The sequence below is a fragment of the Psittacula echo genome (assembly GCF_963264785.1).
Source record: "Psittacula echo genome assembly, chromosome: 5".
Taxonomy (NCBI): domain Eukaryota; kingdom Metazoa; phylum Chordata; class Aves; order Psittaciformes; family Psittacidae; genus Psittacula; species Psittacula echo.
In genome coordinates, this window is record NC_137739.1 from 11,126,367 (window position 1) to 11,151,255 (window position 24,889).

A 24,889-nucleotide genomic window follows, 5' to 3' on the forward strand; every position below is an offset into this window, starting at 1 on the left:
GGTAACCCCGAGGGCCTCAGCCCGGGGCCGGACCCGCCGCGTTGCCATGGACACGCGCCGCGAACACTCACCCTCCGCCTCTGCCGCAGACCCCGAGACCCGCCCTCAGACCCGCGACGTGACACAAAGGCCCGGCCCGGCCGCCCCGAATTTATCACCCAGGGTGGGGACCGCGCAGCCAATCAGGAACCGCCCGCGGCACGAGCCCGAGCCGCCGATTGCTGGAGGAGGCCGAGACGCCACACAGCGGCCCTAAGTCCCCGCCCCCTCCAACGGCTACCACCGAGATCCCGGCGGGCGGGCGGCCGGCGCGAGTCCCCGCGCAGCCGCAGTCCGGAGAAGGCAACCCGGCGGTGTTCAACGAACGTTTATTGCGCGGGGTCAGTGCGAGCGGCACGAGCCGTGGGAGCCGACCCCGGGGTCACCCGGTCCCAGCCCTGCCGGGGCAGGGACACCCGAACGTGTCCAGCCGGGGCTTGGATGTGCCCAGAGACGGAGCCTCCACATCCACCTGCGCAGCCAGTTCAGTGCTCTGCCACTGCAACGGAACAAGTTCTTCCTCATGTCGAAGTGAAACCTCTGGTGTTTCAGTTCATGGCCACTGCTGCTCATCCTGGGGCTGGCCACCACTGAAAAGAGTCTGGCACCTTCCTCCTGGCACCTGCCCCAAACCTCCAATCAGCTCCCTCCACCGGCCCCCCCCTTCTTCCTCTCTGAGGGCTCATTCCTAGGGGAAGAAACTTCTTTCACCCTCCACAAGCAGGGTGGTCAATGGGAGGGGGAGACACCGGGATTTGCTCACAGGGCATCAGACCTCACTGCTCCCCACACTCACCCCACCTGGGGCTCTCCACCCCTGTGGGTCTGCTGGTGCCGGAAGAGTGCCGAGCTCATGGTGAAGGCCTTCCCACACTCAGCACAGACGTATGGACGCTCCCCAGTGTGGATGCGTAGGTGCTGGACGAGGTGGGAACTCCGCCGAAAGCTGTTCCCGCAGAAGGCACAGGCATAGGGCCTCTCCCCCGTATGGACCCGCTGGTGCTGTAGCAGGGCTGACCTCACCCTGAATCTCTTCTCACACTCAGAGCACTTGTACGGCTTCTCCCCTGTGTGGATCCGCTGGTGCCGGATGAGCTGCAAGCTGTCAGAGAAGCTCTTCCTGCAATCTGCACACTTGTAGGGCTTCTCCCCAGTGTGGATCCGCAGGTGTCGTTTCAGGGCTGCGCTCACGCTGAAGCTCTTCCCGCAGGTCCTGCACTCATAAGGTTTCTCCCCAGTGTGCACCCGCTGGTGCTGGACGAGATGCGACTTCCCGATGAAGCTCTTCCCGCACCCAGCACACTTGTAGGGCTTGTCCCCAGTGTGGGTTACCTGGTGCCGGATCAGCTGCGAGCTCACACTGAAGCTCTTCCCACACTCGGAGCACTTGTAGGGTTTCTCCCCGGTGTGCACCCGCTGGTGCAGGATGAGGTGTGCATTCCTGGAGAAGCTCTTCCCGCACTTAGAACACCTGTTAGGGCTTCTCCCCAGTGTGGATCCGCTGGTGTTTCATGAGTGCGGAGCTCTGGCCAAAGATCTTCCCACAAACCGTGCGCTCATAGCGGTTCTCCCCAGTGTGCACGCGCTGGTGCCGGACAAGCTGCAAGTTCTTGCAGAAGCTCTTCCCGCACTCAGAACACTTGTAGGGCTTCTCCCTGGTGTGGGTTACCTGGTGCCGGATCAGCTTTGAGCTCACGCTGAAGCTCTTCCCACACTGGGAGCACTCGTAGGGTTTCTCCCCGGTGTGGACCCGCTGGTGTTGAGTCAGGGAGGAGCTCGCGGTGAAGCTCTTCCCGCACTCGGCACAACTGTAGGGTTTCTCCCCGGTGTGCACCCGCTGGTGCAGGATGAGGTGTGCATTCCTGGAGAAGCTCTTCCCGCACTTAGAACACCTGTAGGGCTTCTCCCTAGTGTGGATCCGCTGGTGTTTCATGAGTGCGGAGCTCCGGCCAAAGATCTTCCCACAATCCGTGCACTCATAGCGGTTCTCCCCACTGTGCACGCGCTGGTGCCGGACAAGCTGCAAGTTCTCGCAGAAGCTCTTCCCGCACTCAGCACACTTGTAGGGCTTCTCCCCGGTGTGGGTTACCTGGTGCCGGATCAGCTTCGAGCTCACCCTGAAGCTCTTGCCACACTCGGAGCACTCGTAGGGTTTCTCCCCAGTGTGGACCCGCTGGTGTTGTGTCAGGGAGGAGCTCGCGGTGAAGCACTTCCCGCACTCGGCACAACTGTAGGGCTTCTCCCCGGTGTGGACCCGCTGGTGACGTATCAGGGCAGTGCTCAAGCTGAAGCTCTTCCCACACTCGGCACATTTGTAGGGCTTCTCCCCTGTGTGGATCCACTCGTGTCGTGTCAGGGATACTCTCACGCTGAAGCTCTTCCCGCAGGTCCTGCACTCGTAGGGCTTCTCCCCAGTGTGCACCCGCTGGTGTTGTGTCAGGGCTGAGCTCAAGCTGAAGCTCTTTCCGCAGGTCCTGCACTCGTACGGTTTCTCCCCAGTGTGCACACGCTGGTGTCGTCTCAGCTCTGAACTCACGCTGAAGCTCCTCCCACACTCTGTACACTCATAGGGTTTCTCCCCGGTGTGCACGCGCTGGTGCAGGACGAGCTTCGAGTTCTTGGAGAAGCTCTTCCCGCACTCAGCACACTTGTAGGGCTTCTCCCCCGTGTGGATTACCTGGTGTCGGATCAGCTTCAAGCTCACTCTGAAGCTCTTGCCACACTCGGAGCACTTGTAGGGCCGCTCCCCTGTGTGGATCCTCTGGTGCTGGATGAGATGTGACCGCTGCCAGAAACTCTCCCCACATTCGGTGCAGGTCAAGGGTTTTTCTCCGGTGTGGATTTTCCGATGCTGGATGAGGTTGGAGCTCACCTGGAAGCTCTTGGATCTCTCAATCCTTTCTGACCTGCGTGGGAGAACAGGGTCCTGTGCAGGACCCTGGGAACTGTTCTCCTCAGAGAGTCCTGAGCATAAACCCTTGGGCTCCACTGGCCTGGGGATGCCTTGATGGGCATTGTCTTCATTCTTGCTCACAATCCCATCTTCACCTGCAATAAAATGAGAATCCAGACAAGTCACAGGCAGGACTGGAAGCTTTGGACAGGGCAAATCCCAAGGGGACAAATTCTAAAAATTCAGCAGACAGATTGACTTTAAGTATAAAACATTCTGCTATATCCCGCCTTCAGGACATGGTATTTCCCTCCAAACTACACAGTGGATTTTTCAGAGTGTTCACAGGAGCAAATGCTGTAAATTGCCCTGCATGCTTCACCAGAACCTCAGTCTCCTGGAATCACTAGCATATTAGAGGCAAAGGTTTACTGCTTGAATGGGAAAGATGCTTGCTCTTCCAGGATGTTGTATCTGAAAATCATAGAACCACAGGACGGTTTTAGCTGGAATGGACCTTTCAGATCACACCCAGTTCCAGCCTCCTGCCATGTGCACAAGCACCTTGCACTAGACCAGGTTGCTGCAAGCCCCATCCAACCTGGCCTTGAACACTGCCCGGAATGGGGCAGCCACAGCTCCTCTGGGCAACCTGTGCCAGCGCCTCAGCATCCTCACAGGGAAGAACTTCTTTCACCTTGCCTAAATCTCCCCTCTCTCAGCTTAAAGCCATTCCGCCTTGTCCTGTCCCTACCTGCTCCTGTCAAAAGCCCCTCTCCACATTTCTTGTTGGGCCCTTTAGGTGCTGGAAGCTGCTCTATGATCTCCCCAGAGCCTTCTCTTCTCCAGGCTCAACAAGCGCAGCTCTCTCTGCTTGTCTCCACAGGATGTTACTAAAAATTGAACTGGGAGCCAGAGTTAGGCCATAAAGAACTGCCTTGTTCAGCAGAACATTACTTGGGTTGCAACAGTAATCTCCGTGCTCTTGTGCTGCTGGTACTGCAGAGAAAGAGAAGATGCACGAGGCATGAGACACGGAGACCGCCTGGAGCCTGGCTTATGCCAGTCTTGGAGCAGAAGCAAATTAACCTTATGCTTTCACTGGTGCAGAACAAATCCATTGTGCAACGTGGTGGGTGAACTGAAGATCCCCCATGGCTGGTTCCCGATTATGCACTGAGGAAATCCAATACATGAAGAAGATGAAGGTAGGTGCAAGTCAAATTAATGCTAGCTGAACAGTTATGAATGGCTCCTGGGACACAGGCAATGAACAAATCCCTGCCCTCTTATGTATATAAAGTCTTGCAGAAGCGTTACTGCTATGAATGTTCGCTGCGCAGACCCAAGCTCACCTGAAAGCCTGTTCAAGACAAGGGGCTTGTGCTGGTTTCTAGGGTGTTCACAGAGAGCAGCGACTCCTTCCAGCCCACTGCTCTGAATGTGGTTTGATGAGCATGTAGCAGGTCCAGAACCACGTGCCCCCAACAACGCTGTGCCTTTTGCTGTCCACAGGAAACACAGCTCTTTGCAGGCTGAATGAGCAAGACAGGACCTGCGTGACATGCACACAAAGCACATCTCCAGATCTGCTTAAAGATTCAACAGATATCTTGTGGGTCTCTGAACACTCTTATGAAATAAACCAGTACCATATCGGTCACATGGGATTGCTGTACAAACCACAGGCACCTCCTGTGGTCTGGCAGAGCTGAGATAAGGAAGTGCAGGCCATGGAAGACGTGAGTTGCTACTGAAGCATAAGTGTGCAATAAAGGAAGGAGAGTCTAGAAGTTCAACCCCAGACTGATATATGTACATATTTCATCTTCCTCTTTCTGGGAAGCACAAGAAAACATCACAATCTGATTTCACAGTGAACTCCTAAGATACCTTCTCCGGCAGCTTGCTGTGGCAGTGATGCCACTTCTTCCCTCACACAGTTTTCATTAAAACCATCCCTTGAGAGGAACAGAAAATGCAATTTTGCTAGTTACCACAAAGGCATTTCCATTTCTCTGCAGCTACTCCAGCCAGGACTCGAGGAAAAGAGAAAGGTGATATCCACAGACAGGATGGAAAGAGGATGTTCCTGGCAGGCCAGCATGAAGCTCTTGACAAGTTCGTCAGACGTACTGAGTAGACAGTGGAGCTAGCAAAGTTGTTCTGTTGCCGTTGTGCCCAAAGAGATGCTAACTTTGGCACTTACACAGAATTTTGTTCTTTACATAGACCTTGAAAAAGCCTTCAGAAGTACGTGACAATTAAGTTTTCTATGGTGTTCTATACTTTTGGGGGAAGATGAGGAGTGTCAAGCTTCTTTTTACAATTATTGTCACGGCTCTAGTGCTTCTACAATCATTTCTGTTACTTCTGAGCTACCAGGTACCTTCACTGGCAACTAGGACACACTGTCTGTAAAGAGTTTGAACTAAACCAAGACACGAACTCACTGGAAGTATTTCAAGTGGAAGGAGAGCAAGTTCACAATGAGGAGGAATTAATACTAGAAGCATAAGGCTGAACTGGCAAAAATGAATAAACAAGAGAGACATGAAGAATGTGGTTGTTCCTCAGCACATGCCAATTTGAGTTGATGGCAAGACCTCTGATATTCCCAAGCGTGCCAGTGCTATAGCTACAAGGCAAACTCCAGGTAAGCAGAGTAAGCTGCTGGACTTCTGACTCCGGTACCTCACTGTTGGGACTGGAGGTGGCTGATGTGATGCCACAGAAAGGGGTGGAGGGGAGATCTGGGGCCCAACATTCTGAGCAAACAAACAGAAATCTGAGTAAAAGACTTAATGGACAGATGGCGAGAGGACAGCCTGGGGAAGACCTGGCATGGCCTTTGGAAAGAGATGTCTCACTTCACAAACCACTCGGAGTTCTTCAGAGATGGCCCCAGTTTTATCAAAAGGGACATGTGGGGTCCAAAGGCATTCCCAAAAGACATTCGTTCTTCACCAAAACTGGTAAAGAAACTAAGCTGCTGTAGGATGAATGAAGCTCACAGGGCAGTAAGGAAGGGAAAAGGGAGGTGGAAACATTTGCTGATGATTTTGTGTTCCTCAGGGTTAAAGACACAAAGGCTGACTAAAACTGTGGCAGAAACTTAAGATACTGACCAACCAGGTGACGGGGAGGTTCACTGCAGGCAAACAAAGACCTTCAGAGGAGAACAGCCTCTACAGCTTGCACTTACACCACGATGGGCCTAGAATGTTCTTCATATCATCCAGCATTAGCACCTTGGAGTCTGAGCAGCTGGGTGAAAACTGCAGCTCCTAGGCACACAACACAGCCAGTCAAGCATCAATGAGTGCCGGGGGGAAAAAATAGGGAAGAAAAGAGAACGTAATTCTGCCTTGCTGCTCAAACCCCACATTCTGACTGTGTGCAAGGGGGAGGACGGATCCCCCATGTCAGAGACACTCTGATAGAGCTGAGGAAGATAGAGGCATGACAGGAACCATCAGAGGCACAGAACAGCTTCTGTATAGGAGATGAGTGAACTGCCCATTCTGCTGGGAAAAGGTACAGCTGATAGGGGGTATCACAGAGGACTATAAAAACACAAGTGGCCTGTGGGGTGGTTTGGCATCTATCCTGCACCATCTCTTCTAAATTAAGAACTCCTGGCAGCAGTAAAAGGCACTTTCAAAGCAAACTAAAGGAGGCAGCAATTCATCAAGCACCTAAATAAGCTGTGGAACTCCTTGCTGCAAGCTGCCACGGATGCTACAATGGGCGCAGCTTGAGAAGGCAAGAAGACAGATCTTGAGACATTACGTGTCTAGTTCAGGAGCTTCTGAAGCCACAGACGGCGCAGGCCTGTGAAAGGATACAGGGACACATCACTGCTTGTCTGCCCTTCTCTGGGTCTTGATCAAAGGCTGGGCAGCCTGCTGTATGAGGAAAGGCTGAGAGAGCTGGGCTTGTTCTGCCTACAGAAAAGAAGGCTCAGGGGAGACCTGACCACCACAGTCCAGTATTTAAGGGTGGCTATGAAGAAGACGGAGGCTCCCTTTCCACAAGGAGTCACATGGAAAAGACAAGGGGCACAACTTACTCCTGGGGAGATTCTGGTTGGACACAAGAGGAAAATTTCTCCCAATGAGAACAACCAGCCATTGGAATAATCTCCCCAGGGAAGCGGTGCACTCCCCAGTGCTGGACACTTTAAAGACTCAGCTGGGCAGGGCACTGCGACATCCAGTCCAGGGCATGCTCTGCCTGGAAAAGTTGCACCGGATGATCCTTGAGATCCCTCCCAGCCTGGTGGCCTGTGGCGCTATGAATACCCTCGTCACAGGCAGCAGGTGAAGCTGCACGGGCCCTGCTCCAACCCAGCACCGCCGCCCTTGTACATCCTGTGGGCGCTGGTGCTCCTGGAGCACTGTTTCTCATGACGGGTTCACGCTGATGGCCCTTACCTGAGCTGCCGCTCACAGCAGTCTTCCCTTCGCAGGAGCGGAGACGGCACAACCGCAGTTCCTCCTTCTGATCCATGTGGATGATCATCTCCGGCTCCAGCTCCGGGGAAACAAACCAAGAGGGTCAGGCGAGCTGGGCTTTCACCGCCCGCTACCAGCGGCGCGGCTCGGGAGCCACCGGCTCCGCGCCGAGCAGGGACCCCGGCTCCAGGGCGCGTGCAGCGGAGAGCACCGGGCCCCGCAGCACTCCCCTGCCACGGAAGCTCACGCGGCCGCGAGGGGCGGGCTTCCGGGCCAAGCCCTACCGGGTCAGGCCCCGGTCCCTGCGGCCCGGCCAGGCCCGCCCTCAGCGGCTGGACCGGCGCACCAGGGGGCGCTGCCACGTGACGGCAGCGACCAGCGGCGGGCGGTGCCTTCGCGTCCGAGAAGGGAGGAAGATGGCGGCGCTGGGCTGCCGGTGGCGATGGTGGCGTCCTACGGCGGGGCCCCGCGGGCCTGTCGGTACCGAGTGCTGTAAGGAAAGCAAGTGCCTGGAAAACATAGGGTTAAAATACTTTTAACTTAGGTCTAAGCTAGAGAACAATGTTTGCATTGTAAGCCTGTGGTGTCATAACACAATTTAGTAGTCTTACTAACATGAGTGAATTATTTCTTACTGTAATGTGTAGAGTTTGTTCATCAAAAGGTTTAAAGGAGGATATTGTTTGTTACATTTTGGGAAGCTCTCTGTGACTGTCACTTTGTGTAGAAACATGTTTTCTTTTGTTTTGTAGCTGTTGTATTTCTGCATTATGACTTCTGTATTGGGAGGGAGAAGTCAGTTGTGTTACTGCAGGGGATTGTGAGAGGGAAAAAGGGGGGGGTTGAGTAGTTTGAAGTAGTGTCTTGTTACAGCATATGGGGGATGGAGGTTGCTATGACAACTGAGCTGGGGGCGGGAGCTCCTTGAAACTTCCAGCAGACTTCTCGAAACTTCTGGAAGCTTCGCGAGGCTTCTGGAAACATCTCGAAGTTTCTCGACGGTGAGACTCCAGCGGTGGGGAGAACCAGTGGAAAGGAGCCACGTCAGGATGTCCGGGTGGGGGGGACCACACGATTGGCTGAAGTCCCGAGCCGAAAAGGTATAAGGGACAGCCTCCAAAAGGACCCGTTGTGCGTTCTGAGGGGGGGCGGAGCGGAGCCTCCCGGCGCACCCAGCGCTGTTTTTTTTATCTGCTATCGCTTGCTCAAATTAATAAATTTATATTTTGAAACGAGATTGGCTCACTTGTCAATAACAAATTGGTGTCGTGACTCAGATAGAGAAATTTTGACGGGATTCACATCCCAGGAGGGGGCGCCCCACTCCCAGGAGTGGCCTCCTGTTTGTGTTTCAGTCCTTTCTCCACCGACGAACCTAAATTCGGTAGCAGATAAAAGGTAAAGCCCGCAAACCCCTTAATCTTTGTGCACGAAGCCCGAACGAAGAGGACAGACACGGGGACACGTGAGTATATTGCGAAACTGGGATCCGTTCGGTCGGGGTTGGGAATCCTGGTGTGTGCATGAGTGAGACGTCCAGGTACGGACGAAGCGAGTGCGGACCCCTTAGTAGTGCGGTTCCTATTTCCCGCGAGGGACTGGGCCATGAGGAGAGGGCATACGAAAGACTGAGTGAAAGAAGGCACACTGGAAGATGGGACAGAAAAAGAGCAAGGTTTCTGGTCCCATGGGGGGTCCTGAGGAGGGGTTAGAGTTACCTCAGATACCTCCAGATAGTCTTTTAGGTTTAATGATTAAGCATTGGAATGATTATCCCTCCAGGAAAGGGAAGGATAGGGCAAAAATGATACATTATTGTATGGAAGTATGAGGAGGTAAACAGATTAGAGCCGATCACCTATATTGGCCAGTATATGGGTCTTTTGAAAATTGGATATGTCAGGCCCTGAATATATATGTCAATTCGGAAGAGCTTTTTGATTTGGAAGAAAGTGAATATGCCCAATTGTGGATAGGATCAGAGACTACGGTCAATCTATATCCTTTAAAAGAAACAGGGGGACGAAGAAAGACTAGGGCAGAGGAAGAGGTTCCTATGTCGCCCCCACCGTATATACCTCCCCCTCCTCTGCCTCAGCCTTCGCCTCCACTCGAGAATCCCTCTAACGTGCCAAGTGCTCCGAGGGACCCGGAGGCACCCTCTGATACCCTTGAGTCCGAGGGGCCGGTCACACGAAGTAAAAGAAAGAAACAGACTGAAGCCCCGCTATACCCTTTAAGGGAAATATCAATGGGGGGGGGCACATCCAGAAATGGGATATGTTTCGGTACCCTTGAATTCAGCAGATGTTAAAGAATTCAAGAAGGAAATGGGGAATTTGTTGGAAGATCCTCTAGGGGTCGCAGAGAGAGTAGATCAGTTCCTAGGACCTAATATATATACCTGGGAAGAGTTGCAGGCTATACTGGGAATTTTGTTTACAGCCGAAGAGAGGGATATGATTAGGAGAGCTGGTATGAGAATATGGGACCAACAACACCAACAGGGTCCCACAGCTGATAAAAAATGGCCTCTACAGAGACCTAATTGGAATAACCAAAACGAAATACACAGGGGTCATATGCAGGATCTGAGGACTATAATAATCCAAGGTATAAGAGACTCAGTCCCCAGAGGCCAGAATATCAATAAGGCTTTTAGAGAACATCAGAAAAAGGATGAAACTCCCACAGAATGGCTGGAGCGTTTGCGAAAGAGTTTCCAGCTGTATTCAGGAATAGACCCCAATACGCCTGTTGGGCAGGCGTTGATTAAGGCTCAATTTGTAGCTAGTTCATGGATAGATATTAGGAAGAAATTGGAAAAACTGGATGACTGGCAGGCTAGAGGGCTTGATGAATTATTGAGAGAAGCTCAGAAGGTATATGTAAGACGAGAAGAAGAAGCGAATAAGAGACAGGCCAGAGTGTTAGAAGAAACTCACAGGAGACAAGCACAAATGTTAGTGGCGGCTGTTAGAGAGGGACAAAAGGAATTGGGAAGGGGAATGTCCGGGAGAAAGCCTGAGTATAAGCAGGATCGAAGATTTAAAGGCCCTCCCAGGGAAGAAGAGAGGGAACAGGTGATATGTTTCTATTGTGGAGGAACAGGCCACATGAGACATGAATGTAGGAAGCGTATAGCTGATGAGAAGATGTGGAAGGAGGACTGAGGAGGTCAGGGGCTCTATTTGCTGGGGACTCGAGAAACTAAAGAGCCCTTGATAAAACTTAAAGTGGGTCCCTGGCAACAGGAAATCGAGTTCCTTGTGGACTCAGGGGCGGAACGGTCGACTGTTCAAAGACTTCCTTGGGGCTGTAAAAAGTCTACAGAAATTGTACAGGTTATAGGGGCAAAAGGGGAACCCTTTGGGGTACCTGTAATTAAAGACGTGATGTTTGAAACAGGTTCTAAAATTGGGGTAGGGTCGCTTCTGCTTGTACCTGAGGCAGACTATAATCTTTTGGGAAGAGATCTAATGATAGAATTAGGGGTTAGTTTAGAAGTTCAAGATGAGGAATTACAAGTAAAATTATGTTCCCTTCGATTAGTGGACCGAGAGAAGATAAATCCAGAAGTATGGTATAATCCTGACACAATAGGAAAATTGGACATTGAACCCTTTTCAGTAACAATTAGAGACCCAGATAAACCTGTCAGGATCAAACAATATCCTCTCTCGGAAGACGGCTGGTGGGGATTAAAACCTGAAATAGATCGTTTACTTAAAAAGGGACTGTTGGAACCCTGTATGTCCCCTTTTAATACTCCAATATTACCTGTAAAAAAGGCAGATGGAAAATACAGGTTGGTCCATGACCTGAGAGAAATAAATAAAGGAACTGTTTCTAGATTCCCTGTAGTAGCAAATCCATATACAATCCTGAGCAAAATAAATCCCAAGGATTGTTGGTATAGTGTAATAGATCTAAAAGATGCGTTTTGGGCTTGTCCCTTACAAGAGGATTGTAGAGATTTCTTTGCTTTTGAATGGGAAGACCCTGGGACACATCGAAAGCAGCAATTAAGGTGGACAGTTCTTCCTCAGGGCTTCACGGAATCCCCTAATCTATTTGGACAAGCTTTAGAGCAGATATTACAAAAATATGAAAAGGGGAGTAATGTGACATTAGTACAATATGTTGATGATTTGTTATTAGCAGGAGCACAAGAAGAGGATGTTCGGTGAGAAAGTATTAGATTATTAATTTTTTTAAGTTTACAGGGATTAAAAGTGTCTGAATCGAAGTTACAGTTTGTGGAGGAGGAAGTAAAATATCTGGGACACTGGCTCAGCAAGGGAACAAAAAAGCTAGATCCAGAAAGAGTCACTGGTATATTATCTCTGAAAGCTCCAACTACTAAGACACAGGTGCGGCAACTACTCGGCTTATTTGGCTATTGTAGACAATGGATAGAAGATTATAGTAAAAAGGTTAAGTTTTTATATGAAAAGTTAACCAAGGATGGCCTGTTAAAATGGACTGAATCAGATGAGACTCAGTTACAGGAGCTGAAACAGGATTTAGTTAATGCACCTGTTCTAAGTTTACCTGATCTGAAAAGACCTTTTTATTTGTTTGTAAATGTAGATGAGGGTACAGGATATAGGGTTTTAGCACAGGATTGGGCAGGACGGAGAAAACCTGTAGGATATCTATCAAAATTGTTAGATCCAGTCAGTAGAGGGTGGCCGACCTGCTTACAAGCCGTGGTGGCTACTGCACTTCTGGTAGAAGAAGCAAGAAAAATTACTTTCGGGGGGGAATTGAAAGTGCTATCGCCCCACAACATCCGGGGAATATTACAGCAGAAAGCTGACAAATGGATTACCGATGCTAGGCTCCTCAAATATGAAGGAATTCTAATTTCTTCTCCTAGATTGGAATTGGAAAGTACGAGCCTTCAAAACCCCGCCCAATTTTTATATGGGGAACTGACTCAAGAATTATCACATGATTGTATACACAATATAGAAGAACAAGTAAAAATACGCCCAGATTTGGAGGAAGAGGAATTAATAGGGGGCGAAAAACTCTTTGTAGATGGTTCTTCAAGAGTGATAGAAGGGAAAAGGAAGTCAGGATATGCCATTATAGATGGGAAAGACTTCAGCGTTGTGCAATCGGGACCCCTTAATCCCAGTTGGTCTGCGCAGGCATGTGAGCTATATGCAATATTACAGGCCTTGAAACTATTAAAGAGTAGACGGGGCACGATATATACAGACTCCAAATATGCATATGGTGTAATACATACTTTTGGAAAAATTTGGGAGGAAAGAGGATTGATAAATTCTCAGGGAAGAGGCCTAATCCATGCAGAGCTAATAATTCAAATCCTCCAGGCCCTGAGAGAACCTGAAAGCATTGCAGTAGTCCATATAAAAGGACATCAAAAGGGAACAACGTTTGAAATAAGAGGAAACAATTTAGCAGACATAGAGGCAAAACGGGCAGCTCTGGGAGTCATAAAAATAATGCAAAACTCTCCTATGGAGTCTGAGAAAATAAACGATGCACATAAGTTTACTCAAGCAGAAAAAGAAAAATTGGCTAAAATGGGTCTAAAAGAACAACAGGGAAAATGGAAATTAAAAGATGGGAGACAAGTTGTCCCAAAGACCTTAGCCCGCCAAATTATGATGAGAATACATGAAAAAACACATTGGGGAACCCAAGCCCTTGTCGACCAATTTACCCTACAATATATGTGTATAGGAATATATGATATAGCAAAGGAAATAATAAGATCTTGTTTAACTTGTCAAAAGGTGAACAAACAACATCAACGAAAAACAATCCCAGGAGGTCGTGAATTAGCTGTAAGACCCTTTTCACGAATACAGATTGATTTCACTGAAATGCCTAAGATTGGTAGGTATAAATACCTCTTAGTGATGGTAGATCATTTAACCCATTTTGTGGAGGCATTTCCTACCTCCCGGGCAACGACACAGACTGTGGTAAAAATTCTTCTAGAACTAATAATTCCAAGATATGGAATTGTTGAAGTCATAGACTCAGATAAAGGACCACATTTTACTTCAAAAATAATTAAGGAAACAATGAATCAATTGGGCATAAAATGGGAGTATCACACTCCGTGGCATCCCCAAAGCTCGGGACGGGTGGAAAGAATGAATGGAGAAATTAAGAAACAGTTAACTAAAATCATGATAGAAACAAAACTCTCTTGGATTAAATGTCTACCATTAGCTTTGTTAAATATCAGGACACAACCCAGGTCTGACTTGGGAGTCTCCTCCTTTGAAATGTTATATGGTATGTCTTATAATATGGAAATGCCAGTTGAACATGCCAATAGTTGAAGATGTTATGTTAAAACCATATCTAATTCATCTAACCAAACGAAGGGAGGAGTTGCATAAAAGAGGTATGATATCTCAACGACCTCCTTTAAATACGTATATTCATTCAATAAAACCAGGAGATACAGTGTTAATTAAAACTTGGAAGGAATCCTCATTAACCCCTCGTTGGGAGGGACCATATCTTGTTTTACTCACTACAGAAACTGCCATCCGGACAGCAGAGAAGGGTTGGACTCACGCAAGCCATGTGAAAGGACCTATCAGAGATTCAGAACAGTCTTAGGAAGTTGTGAGCCCACCTGGAGACCTGAAAGTCACTCTCAAGAAGGTTTAAATGGACATAAAGGGGACTAGGATATGTAATAATAACGCTAACATTTTGATATTGGTGTAAAATTAGTTATCTACAGGAGTGCCGAGAACGGTGGTAATAGACTACATCGGATTATATATATAAATTAAAATGTTGCTCCAAAAAAGGAGCTGGGCAAGAGAGCTATATAATCAGAGGCAAACACCCGAAATAGCACTCCCTCTCCTGAAGACTACCCCTGCTACCGAGAAGATGTTATCCCTCGTGGCTCGAGGCAACCGAGTCGACGAGTGAGGTAGAGAGGTAAAATACTGTGGAGAACTGACTCCTGTCATTGGAGCTACACGGGAGTGCTGGAAGAACCGCCTCAGTGCTCAAAGGGACTTGAAAGCCCCTTACAGAAAACATACCAGAAGTTCTAATTGGAGGGATAATATTAGTACAATTAATCCAAAATTACTAACAACAGGGAAATGGAAAAGATTCCACCCTTTTCGGCACATCCTAGACGAACTGTTCATTCTACTTATATCTACCTCAAATGTGGGCTAAGGGGATAAATTGCCAACCCCATCAGCCCTTTAAGTGGACCCTACTTCGATTTAAGGATAGACAGGTTATCACAACCCAAATAACACCGGGAGGACCAAGCTTTAATGCGACTTTATGTCAGCTTGTCCAGAGACCCCGATGTTGGAAGTATCTGGGATTCCATACGTGCCCTGATGTTGGGATTAACATTTGGACCATGTATCTTTGGTAAAGTATTGGAAATTGTGTGAAATGGACTTGAAGCAGCTCGCCTAATGCTGATTGGGGCTGAATGTGAACCTATGGAACAAGAGGGTTCATTGCTGTTAAGCCAAGATGTGTTGCAACGATTTGATGAACAAAAATGATGAAAAAGGGGGAAATTGTAATGTGTAGAGTTTGTTCATCAAAAGTTTTAAAGGAGGATATTGTTTGTTACATTTTGGGAAGCTCTCTGTGACTGTCACTTTCTGTAGAAACATGTTTTCTTTTGTTTTGTAGCTGTTGTATTTCTGCATTATGACTTCTGTATTGGGAGGGAGAAGTCAGTTGTGTTACTGCAGGGGATTGTGAGAGGGAAAAAGGGGGGGGTTGAGTAGTTTGAGGTAGTATCTTGTTACAGCATATGGGGGATGGAGGTTGCTATGACAACTGAGCTGGGGGCGGGAGCTCCTTGAAACTTCCAGCAGACTTCTCGAAACTTCTGGGAGCTTTGCGAGGCTTCTGGAAACATCTCGAAGTTTCTCGATGGTGAGACCCCAGCGGTGGGGAGAACCAGTGGAAAGGAGCCACGTCAGGATGTCCGGGTGGGGGGGACCACACGATTGGCTGAAGTCCCGAGCCGAAAAGGTATAAGGGACAGCCTCCAAAAGGACCCGGTGTGCGTTCTGAGGGGGGGCGGAGCGGAGCCTCCCGGCGCACCCAGCGCTGTTTTTTTTATCTGCTATCGCTTGCTCAAATTAATAAATTTATATTTTAAAACGAAATTGGCTCACTCGTCAGTAACACTTACCATCCTTCTAATTATCAGTTAGTTTGGAGACACTGGCTCCCGAACATCTGCTAGCTTAGGATATTCGTTGTCTGCCCATCCTGTTCTGCTTGCAGTATTTCCTGCCCTTGCCTTCCTTGGGTATGAGAGGATACTGGACTGCCTGGAGGGATGTCTGATTCGGAATCCCCACCTTCCTCTTGTGGTGGTTCCTGTCTCACGGGTGCTTTGTAATGTTCTGGTAAATCCCCAGCTCCAGGGTCCCCTACCTCTCCCAGTGTGGTACAGCTCTGCCCTATACTACATGCCGAACAACATCTCTTTAACTTCCATTTCTATTACCCTTCTCCAGAGCCAACACCATCGGGTCTTGCGGATATACATATTACAATTACTTTAGGTACTCATTATCATAAGTCTCCTCCCTTTTGGCACTTGCACACTGCCCTCCGATGGTTGTGGGCAGGGCTCTACAAGATGAAGTAAGCAGGCTTCCTCACTTTTCACCTTTGGCACAGTGGGATGCCCCAGTAATCACAAAACCAGCTGAAACCAGCCCTATCTGTAAGTTTCTGATTGCTGGCAAAGATTTAGACCAGTGTGGCCTTCGTACAAAATCTACTGCAAGCAGAACAGGATGGGCAGACAAGGAGTATCCTGAGCTAGCAGATGTTTGGGAGTCACTGTCTCCAATCTGATAATTAGAAGGATGGTAAGAAATAATTCACTCTTGTTAGTAAGACTATTAAATTCTGTTATGACACCACAGGCTTACAACACAAACGTTGTTCTCTATCTGAGACCTAAATTAAGTTAAAAGTATTTTAACCCTATGTTTTCCAGGCACTTGCTTTCCTTATATCACCGAGGGCAGCTCCCCCCGCGCTCGGACACCGGCGCGGCCTCCCCCCGCAGGTGGGTCACCTGCTGCCAGAGCCCCTGAAGCTCTGTCTGCTCTCCCGGGCGGGGTGTCCGGAGCGGGATGAGGCGCCGGCGCTGCCGGAGGGTGTCCCCACAGGAGAAGGGTCTCTCTCGGGGTACCTGTGGAAGGCTTCAGCTCTGCGTGCTGGGAAGGCTCATCCGTGCCAGACCTACAGCAAATGCCCACCTCGGGGGTAATGTAGACCCTTCATGGCAGGAGGTCGATGAAGAAGACACGGCAGCAGCCAGCGCTTTCTAAGGAGAAAGCATCCAGAGGACACAAAGCAGAGCTCTGGAGATTGTAGGTAGACTGCCTGCGTTTCCAAGAGATGGGGACCCCGACGGGGCACTGCCAGGCTGCTGGAGCCTCCCAGGTCCCAAGAGTGGAGGCAGGCTGAGCTTAGGCACAAACTTAAACCTTCAGCGATCACTTAAATCCATAGGGAGAGAGCGTTCCTGAGCCATCTAAGCTTACAAGACTGCATCAGGGCAGCTGGAGAGGCAGGGAACCTCAGCAGAGAAACACTGCGGGTACCTCTGACTCCCTATGCAGGCAGGCCACGGCTCAAATGTGGTTTTGCTCAAGGCTGCATCACCTCTCCCATGTGCTTCATGTTTCATTACACAACAAGCAGCATATATGCAATGCCTCTGAAAGGAATTTTATGTGGGAATGATACTAAAACCATACAGGCACATTTGAAAGCCACTTCCAGAGCAGCTCCAGTCCCCTTGAAGAAGCACAGCAAGGATTGCTCTTGGATTTACCCCTTGGATACCTAAAAGCTGGCTCTCTAAGTGTAATCTGGTAGAAGGGGAAGGTGCGTAAGTCACAACTCTGCTTTACAGTATTCTTGTACGCTGCAGTTACACCGGCCCCTCCATGGGGCTTGGCCACAGCAGAGACCCTGGTGATGGATCGCACCCACTCAAGAAATGGCATTAAGACAGGGAATATGTTCTGAAATATGTGTACGCACGGAACTGTGCCTGTGTAAGAAAACAGCTCTCTTTTCAGATGCAAGATGCGAGAACATAGCTAAACATGTGAGCACAGCTTTTCAGAATAAACCTACAGAGGCTATTTTTTCAGGCAGCAAACATGACAGCACACAAATCAGCATGGTGGTAGCTGCAAAGGATGACCCATAGTGCCGCTGATGAATTCACTGTCATAGTGAATTTATAAGCAGTGTGTTCCAAAGCTCACTCAGGGCTCACATGGTGTATATTGGCAAGACAAGCTTTGTACAATGCCGGTAACATACCTGCTCCTTTCTTTAGCTTGAAAAGCAATCAGTACCTGAGTTGAAAAGTTGGGTTTGGTTTGCTTTTTCTGCAGCCTTGGAAGTGTTAAACAGAAGTATCAAAATATTTTTGATAGCTGTTACTACACACTGGAAATAAAAATGAAAGCAATGTGTTTTCAAAGACAAATGAGCCTGCATTAGGAAGGCAAGAAAACACATGAATGTATACAAACAGAACTGGCTGGCAACACATCATCCCTGGCACATGGCAACACCGGTCCTAGCTTGGGAAGGCTGCCTTTGCTTACAGAGTAATGAAGCAGGGGATTGAATGATTTCTGTCAGGGAATTTGCAGTGCATGTCAGAAACGTCCTTGTGGTCTTTAAGGCCGTAAAAGATTTTTAATCCTTTTCTCAGCATCTGAGGAAAGTTTTAGAATTACAAGAGACATCTCAGTTTGTCAATGGCAGCACCAAGGAAGCACCAAGCCAAGCCCCTGCAAAGCAGTTACCTGCAAACCCTGACAGCACAGATGCGGTATTTAAGTCATCTTTCTGCATTAGGCAGAGACTGCCCTGGTGCAACGTTTAAGGGTGACAAAGACAGGAGGATGGAGACACTTTCAGTGGTTAAAATTCACCATTATCTTGTGGGGGTTGAAATGCATCGCAACTGTCAGAGATCATGGGAAGGAGGAACTACAGCAGGTAAGTAAGAGTGACCCGTCCCTGACTGGTACTTGGAAGATGTTGGAACTGGCAAGGAATAAGGATGTCAGAACTTGATAGAGGATGTTGATGAGAAAAATCAGACAGACCTTTTGCCTGAAGTCGTAAATGTAACCGCAAGGCAGACACAGATGTGCTTGGCTAATTGCTTGGAAGCATATAAATATCGTGTAATCCTTGTCATAAATGATCCAGCTTGTACTCTACCTCTGGGTCCCTGCCTTCCATCCTCACAAATGGCGTCCGAACGGGGACTTGCTGAAGAGCGGTGACTCCGCGATCTGTGAGGACACCCAGCCGAACTCCAAAAGGCTGCAGCAATTAACCGATACCTCTGACTGAGGTAAGCGGCAGGGAACGGGAACATGGGAAACTCAGTATCCCCCGAGCACAAGTCAGTGTACAGAATACTAGTAAAATTCCTAGCGAAGAAGGGGGTTACTGTGAATGAAGACAGACTGAAAGACTTGTTAATATGGGTCTCGAGCCATGCCATTGAGGCGATATCAACTAATATTTAGCAGAAGGCAATATGGGACAAGATTGGGGTCTGCCTCTGGGATGCAGCCACAAGGGATGACGCGGCAGCCCCCAAACTGCTGGCCATATGGCACTCAGTCTATGAGACACTTCACAGGGCAGCACAGGAGGCATCGGCACCATCAGCCCCTCCTGTCCCAACAAACGCCACTCCGGACCCTCTCGACCCAGGGCCAGTAGACCCAGAAATTGAGCCAGATCTATTCCCGCCTGATCCTGGCATTAGTTGTTGTGAGACACAAGCTTTGCCAGTGCTCATGCACCCTCCCACGCGTACTGATCGGTGGGAAGATATTCGCCGGCAGGATAGAGGACGTTGATGAGAAAAATCAGATAGACCTTTTGCCCGAAGTCGTAAATGTACCCGCAATGCAGACACAGATGTGCTTGGTTAATAGCTTGGAAGCATATAAATATGGTGTAATCCTAGTCATAAACGATCCAGCTTGTACTGTACCTCAGGGTCCGTGCCTTCCATCCTCACATTTTTTCATAACATACTAAACACTTCTTTATGACACAGTGTTATTTGAATGACTGTAATTTACATGCACTGAACTGTGACACCACATTAAGTCAAGATGTAATAATTGAGTACAAAAGCTTTGATTGTAAATACAAGGCGTACCTAAGAGAATAAAAAAGCTGGGAAGGGATCTTACTTATTTTCCCATATTAAGACTGGTGAGTAGGACTGAAGATTTTTCAGGGATAAAGTGTGTACTTGAGAGAGAAATACACGGTACGCTGAGGGTAACAACATCTGCTAGAATGCCACTTGACGCAAGCCTTGTCCTTTTCACATAACAAAGTCGGCTCAAAAAGGTGGGTGAGGAAAAGTGATGTGAAAGCCAGGGAAGAAAACTATCCCAAATTCCTGACAATTCACCACATGTGGCAGAAGGCTTTCCTAAGAGGTCCCCCCACACACACTATACCTGCCATAGACCTGACAGACAAGAGGTTCATCACTGGCCACCCCTTTCCCCTCCACCAGGAGCCCTCCCTCTGAGGCCAGACCAGACCCTTCCCACAGCCCATCCACCCAGTAGACACCCCCCTTTTCCCCAGGTCTCTCTTACCTTGGGGCTGCACAGCCTACATGAACTGGGCTCTCCCTGACTGATCTCTCCCACCTCTCCTTCCTGCAGGGTGCCCATGTCAGCTCCTCTTCCTCCAGTTCTCTGCCTGGGGTTTCAGTTAGTACAGGCACAGACTCTACTGCTCTCCACTAGACCCAGTAGGGATGCTTAGAATGCACCCCCGACCTGTCATAAGACATTACTTATAATTTATCATTGGTACCTTTCAAATTGTTTATTGTATGTTATATAAATAAAATAAACTCAAAGATATATGGTATAAAAATAAAAATATTGACATGTTCCAAATATATAAATACTTTTAGAAAGAGTCCATTTTGTTAAGTAACACTCTGCAGACTCAGAACTGCCAGAACGACAAAAGTCAGAAGATGCTGTGAAAATAAATACGTAAAAGACGACAGTTTAGGGTCCAAGACTTCCCCGAGAGTCCCAGACAGTTTACAGCCTAACATCAGACCACTTTGGAAAGGACACTGATCACTGACTAGTCTGCTACAGATAGCTGCAAGAGACACAGGCACTCCAGACCCACCGAGTGGGCATGCAGCCAGGCACCATGAAACTGGCTCAAGTCAAAGAGAAGTCAACCAGCACGGAATACCTAGGTATTCTGGGAAGCACCCTGCTCACTCTTACCAAGTCTGAAGCCTCGACTTTCAGAGCATGTGTGTGAATTTGTTGTTTAACCTAACCTCCAAGACAATAGTCTTGCCTAAACCGGTGGGCATTCTGCAAAGGCAAGAGAGGCATAGAGCATAGTTCACCTCTAGGGTCATCTTTCCAAACAAGAAGCTGCTATCACATGAGTCTGCCCAGCAAACCATGGAAAACTGCCTCGCCTTGGCCAGGAAGGCACAAACACAACTGCCAAATGGTCAAAGCATTTCTGAAGTGCAAGTGATAGTAGAGACTAAAAAACCCCAACTGCTTGCTGCCAGCTTTAGCCACATTGCTCCTTCCCATCCCTGCTGGTACACTTTGATTTAAACAGATTTACCGCACATACACATTTGATTAATCAGCTATTGGAGTCCCCCACCCCTTTTCAGATGAGGAGAAAGATCACCCTTTAACCTGGAAGGTCTCCTGCCTTACCCAATACTGTCTGTGCCACATTGTGAGACAGGACTCACCTGACATTATCATCTTCTGTTTCCTCATAGCACAACATTTCCCCTTCTCCCCTCTCTGCGCTCTCCATTGCAGGTGGTATTGCTGGTTAGCGCTGGAGATTAGACAACCTGAAAGGCAAAATCAGAGAGGGGTTTTAGAGGGAAGCTGCCTTCACGAAGGGATGGGTCTGAAATGCTGAGCCATACAGCAAGCAGCCTCTGAGCTGCTCCACCAGGCACGGTGGTGAGGAGCAGGCACTGGCCATTTCCACGGCACAGCAGGCTCTTTCAAGGAAGCAATCTTGCTTGTTCAGTTCAATTACCCCAGTGAACCTCAACACTAACACCACCCAGCTCACCAAATGTTAGCCTCAGAGGAGACCTACAACACAGCACGCTGCATTTGGTTTCCCACTTCAGGACAGCTCCTGGCTGAAAATGATCAGAGACCTCCACACTAGCTAGCTGCACTGAGATTGTGAGCAAGCTGCTTGCCACTGGTGCTATCAAACATTTCATCCAATGCCAGACTCTGAGCAGGGCAGAAGCATTGGGTAACACTTCTCCTTCAATCGCGATGGAGAACAACGAGCTACTTCATTTTCACAGTGATACAGAGCTTTCCCTAGAGGAAAGCAGTGGTGAATTGGGGCAGGAGTCAGGCAGCTCACAGGGAGACAAACACCTTCCCTGCAACGGACTATATGCAGAGGAACTTCCAAAGCAGGGACAGAGTTCACTGCTCTGCCTTTTCTGGGCTGTACTGCATGGGAAGAGTCAAAACGGCTGCTGCAGATGGCTCCTGCTACCTCTAACACTCCTCTCCTGCCTAGCAGGGTTTACTTCAACCCCCAGAAGTAACTGAGTTCTCCCTCCTCTTCTGCAAAAGGAAACAAACAGAAAAATCTCCAGGGATGTAGCAGGACACCCAAAGACCTACCCAGAAGCAGGAGTGAGACACCTGGCTTATAGCTGAGTTTCCTCTTAAGCAGAAATCCAGGCACCTCATTTACAAAATGGACCTGTAATCAGCTTTGTGCAGAGCAGCACCATCACCTTACAGGCAGCCTTGCCAGATGAACAAGGAACTAAGCTGCTTCCTGGCTCTTGGAAAGCACTCACTGAAAGAGAGCCATCCCTCACACTCTCCCATTCGACGTCAGCCTCCTCAGGGCTAGAAGAGCAGGCAGGCAGCTGCAGGTTCACCAAGCTCAGCACAGGGCCAGCACCAGCACAGCAGCTGCTGGCTCCCAGCTCACATGGAGCACCCCAGCTATAAATTAACTGCCCTCTGGCTCCTCAGCCCGACTTTCTGAAGCCCTGTTCTACAGCCACTTCCACTGCCCTCCACACTCCAGCACAGGACTCGGCCAGGAGCGCTGGGAGCTGGGTCTGAGCACCCAGTTTGGAGAACACATCACCAGGGTGAAGGTTTCCCCTGTGATCACACAGTCCTCGGGCTCACTGGGACAGAGCCTTTCCCAGGGCAAAGACTGACCACAACACAGTACTTTGTCATGCCAGCCAGCCCACTGCAGTAACAGAAGTCACAGGGGAAGCAGCCCCACATCCCCAGGGCCCTGCACCACAGGATAGGACACAGCACAGCCTCCCCAACCAGAGGGCAGGGGAAGCCAGGTTCAAGGGCGCTATTTTCATTTTGATCACTCACTGGACAGCAGCACCACACCAGCTCAGCAAACTTGTCACAGCTCCAAACACCCACCATGGGGAAGGGAAACTGAAGCAAAGGGGCAGAACCTGCCCAGCCTGAGCCAGCACCTGGTCACGGGCCCAGGGGAACAGCCTGCCTGCCTCACAGCACAGCCAGCCTCCTGCCAGCACAGCTGCACAAGTCCTGATGGCATCCTGGCTTCCTGCGCAGCTGGCTTCAAGTCAGGCACTCCTCAAGAAATGCAGATTCCAAAACTAAACTGGAGAAACTGGTTCCAATTTATCTTATACTTCCAGACAGTACTGATGACAGTACATACACAGGACAACATGGAAGCTGAGATTTTCCCCAATACCATCCAGCATAGACAGGATGAGCCGTGAATTCAGGAGACAAGTCAGCACAAATCAAACCCCTGTCCTTTTCAGTACTAGCATATCACATGAGAACTCAGAGGAAGGGAAGTTAGAATCATTGCATCTCTTACCATTACACATCCCTTTTACTCCAAATCTGGTAGCTGAAAGCCCACCACACGGTCACTGGTCAGGGCCCTCATTTCTCACGGTTTTGCTCCCCTGGAAGAGGCAGTGTCCTACTCACCAAGCAGGCGGCTCAAGCAGCTGCCCACTTCCACTGCAGAGGCTGCAACGTCATTTCATTTGCTTCATGAGCTCTGCTCATCAAGACCTGGCTGATGTTCAGGGTAAACACATACCTTCCCAGGGCCCTACCAGCAGCCTCCTGGGAGAATCCAACAGCTACAAGAGGCAGGATAGTGGGGCTGGAGATTGGAGACAAGGCTTAGTACAAAACACCTCAGCACTCCAAACATTTCTTTCCCAATAACAGTGTTCAAACCCTCTGAGAAAACATCCCTATCTCATCTAGCCAGCACTTAGTTTGCCCCAGACACATTGCCACAGCAAGTTTCACACTCAAGATGCACAGCCATTCTTCTCAGGGTAGGAAGACACTTAATCCCAACAATCCAATGGAGCCTCACAGAATAATTTTTACACTGCCTGATCCCAGGTGGGTTCAAGACTTCACCTGGACGTTGCCTACATCTAGGAAATAATTCAAGTCTAAGGCACTTTTAGAGGTGCCCACGTAAACCCTACCTCTGTCCCCCAGAGCCACTGTCCAGCACCTCAACAAAGTGACCAAGGAGGGAACTCCTGGTAAGTTCACAGATCTCGTCCAGTTCTGCACTTCGGTAATCAGCCCTTGTGCCAGGCAGTGCATCCAGAATCTGTTTTCTCATTCTGCCTGGGAGAACAGCACAAGGGGCACATCAGTCAACCAGCTTTACACCTGGGGAGAGCAGGAAAGGAGTGTGACAGGCACACATGAACTTGGTGAACAGCCTTTGCTCTGGGGAGAGCCACTACTTGCCCTGCCCATCCCAGCATGCAGTCAGCTGTGCCTGGGACACCCCAAGCAGGGCCAGTGACAGGCACTTATAGCTGATGTATGTAAAGCAGTGCTGAGCTAGGCTCTATGAGGCTTGAATAAGATATCTGTGTCACCCAACAAAGGAAAGGCTGGGACAGCAATAGGCTTCACAGGCCTTCATCCTTCCAGCTCTTTATTGAGCTCAGCAGCATCAAGAGTTATAGAACCATAGAATGGCTGGGGTTGGAAGGGACCTTAAAGCTCATCCAGTTCCCAGACCCTGGCACGGGCAGGGACACCTTCCACTAGCAGAGGTTGCTCCAAGGCCCATCCAACCTGGCCTTGAACACCGCCAGGGACAGAGAAGAGCCAAGTGCCCCCAGGGCACCAGCAGAACCGGGTGCAGCTCCTGTCCTGAAACACTCAGACATCCTCCTGGAGGAGCTGTGTGCAGGAACCACTGCAGGGTATGAGGCAGCCACTCTGGCACGCTCCCTCAGCTGCTGTGCGGACGCTCGCCCGCAGGAGCTGAGGGAAGAGATGTGGGAGGCCTGACAAGCACTGGCCCAGCACAGCCGCACACAGCCCCGCTGCTCCCG

The 24,889-nt window shown here is 49.3% G+C and overlaps 2 protein-coding genes across 7 annotated transcripts in view; both read right to left on the minus strand.

Moving 5' to 3' along the window:
* Positions 1-1,375: 1,375 nt before the first annotated feature.
* On the minus strand, positions 1,376-8,273 carry LOC308221523 (uncharacterized protein). Its single transcript, XM_080618555.1, has 2 exons — positions 7,369-8,273; positions 1,376-3,087 (listed from the first exon to the last, which is right to left on the minus strand). Exons 1-2 carry the CDS (start codon positions 7,454-7,456, stop codon positions 1,514-1,516), a joined length of 1,662 nt encoding a protein of 553 aa, XP_080474681.1. The 5' UTR covers positions 7,457-8,273; the 3' UTR covers positions 1,376-1,513.
* A 485-nt stretch (positions 8,274-8,758) lies between these two features.
* The window catches only part of LOC308221522 (uncharacterized protein), a 49,665-nt gene continuing 33,534 nt past the window's right edge, over positions 8,759-24,889 (minus strand). For 3 of the 6 annotated variants that reach the window (XM_080618549.1, XM_080618551.1, XM_080618553.1), the window contains 2 exons: positions 21,239-21,346; positions 8,759-20,267 (listed from right to left, as the gene is read on the minus strand). In XM_080618549.1, the coding sequence (XP_080474675.1) occupies positions 21,325-21,346 (22 nt within the window). In that variant the 3' untranslated portion in view covers positions 8,759-20,267; positions 21,239-21,324. Of the gene's footprint in view, positions 20,268-20,307; positions 20,477-21,238; positions 21,347-24,889 lie in introns of those variants that run through there. The other 3 variants (XM_080618552.1, XM_080618554.1, XM_080618550.1) reach the window with 2 other exon arrangements.

What these genes read in the sequence shown, in the direction of transcription:
- LOC308221523 (XM_080618555.1), bottom strand. Translation starts at nt 7,456, where the DNA reads ATGATCATCCACATGGATCAGAAGGAGGAACTGCGGTTGTGCCGTCTC. An exon ending in TGCTGTGAGCGGCAGCTCAG is followed by an intron (nt 3,088 to 7,368) that starts GTAAGGGCCATC and finishes ATTTTATTGCAG; the next exon opens with GTGAAGATGGGATTGTGAGC.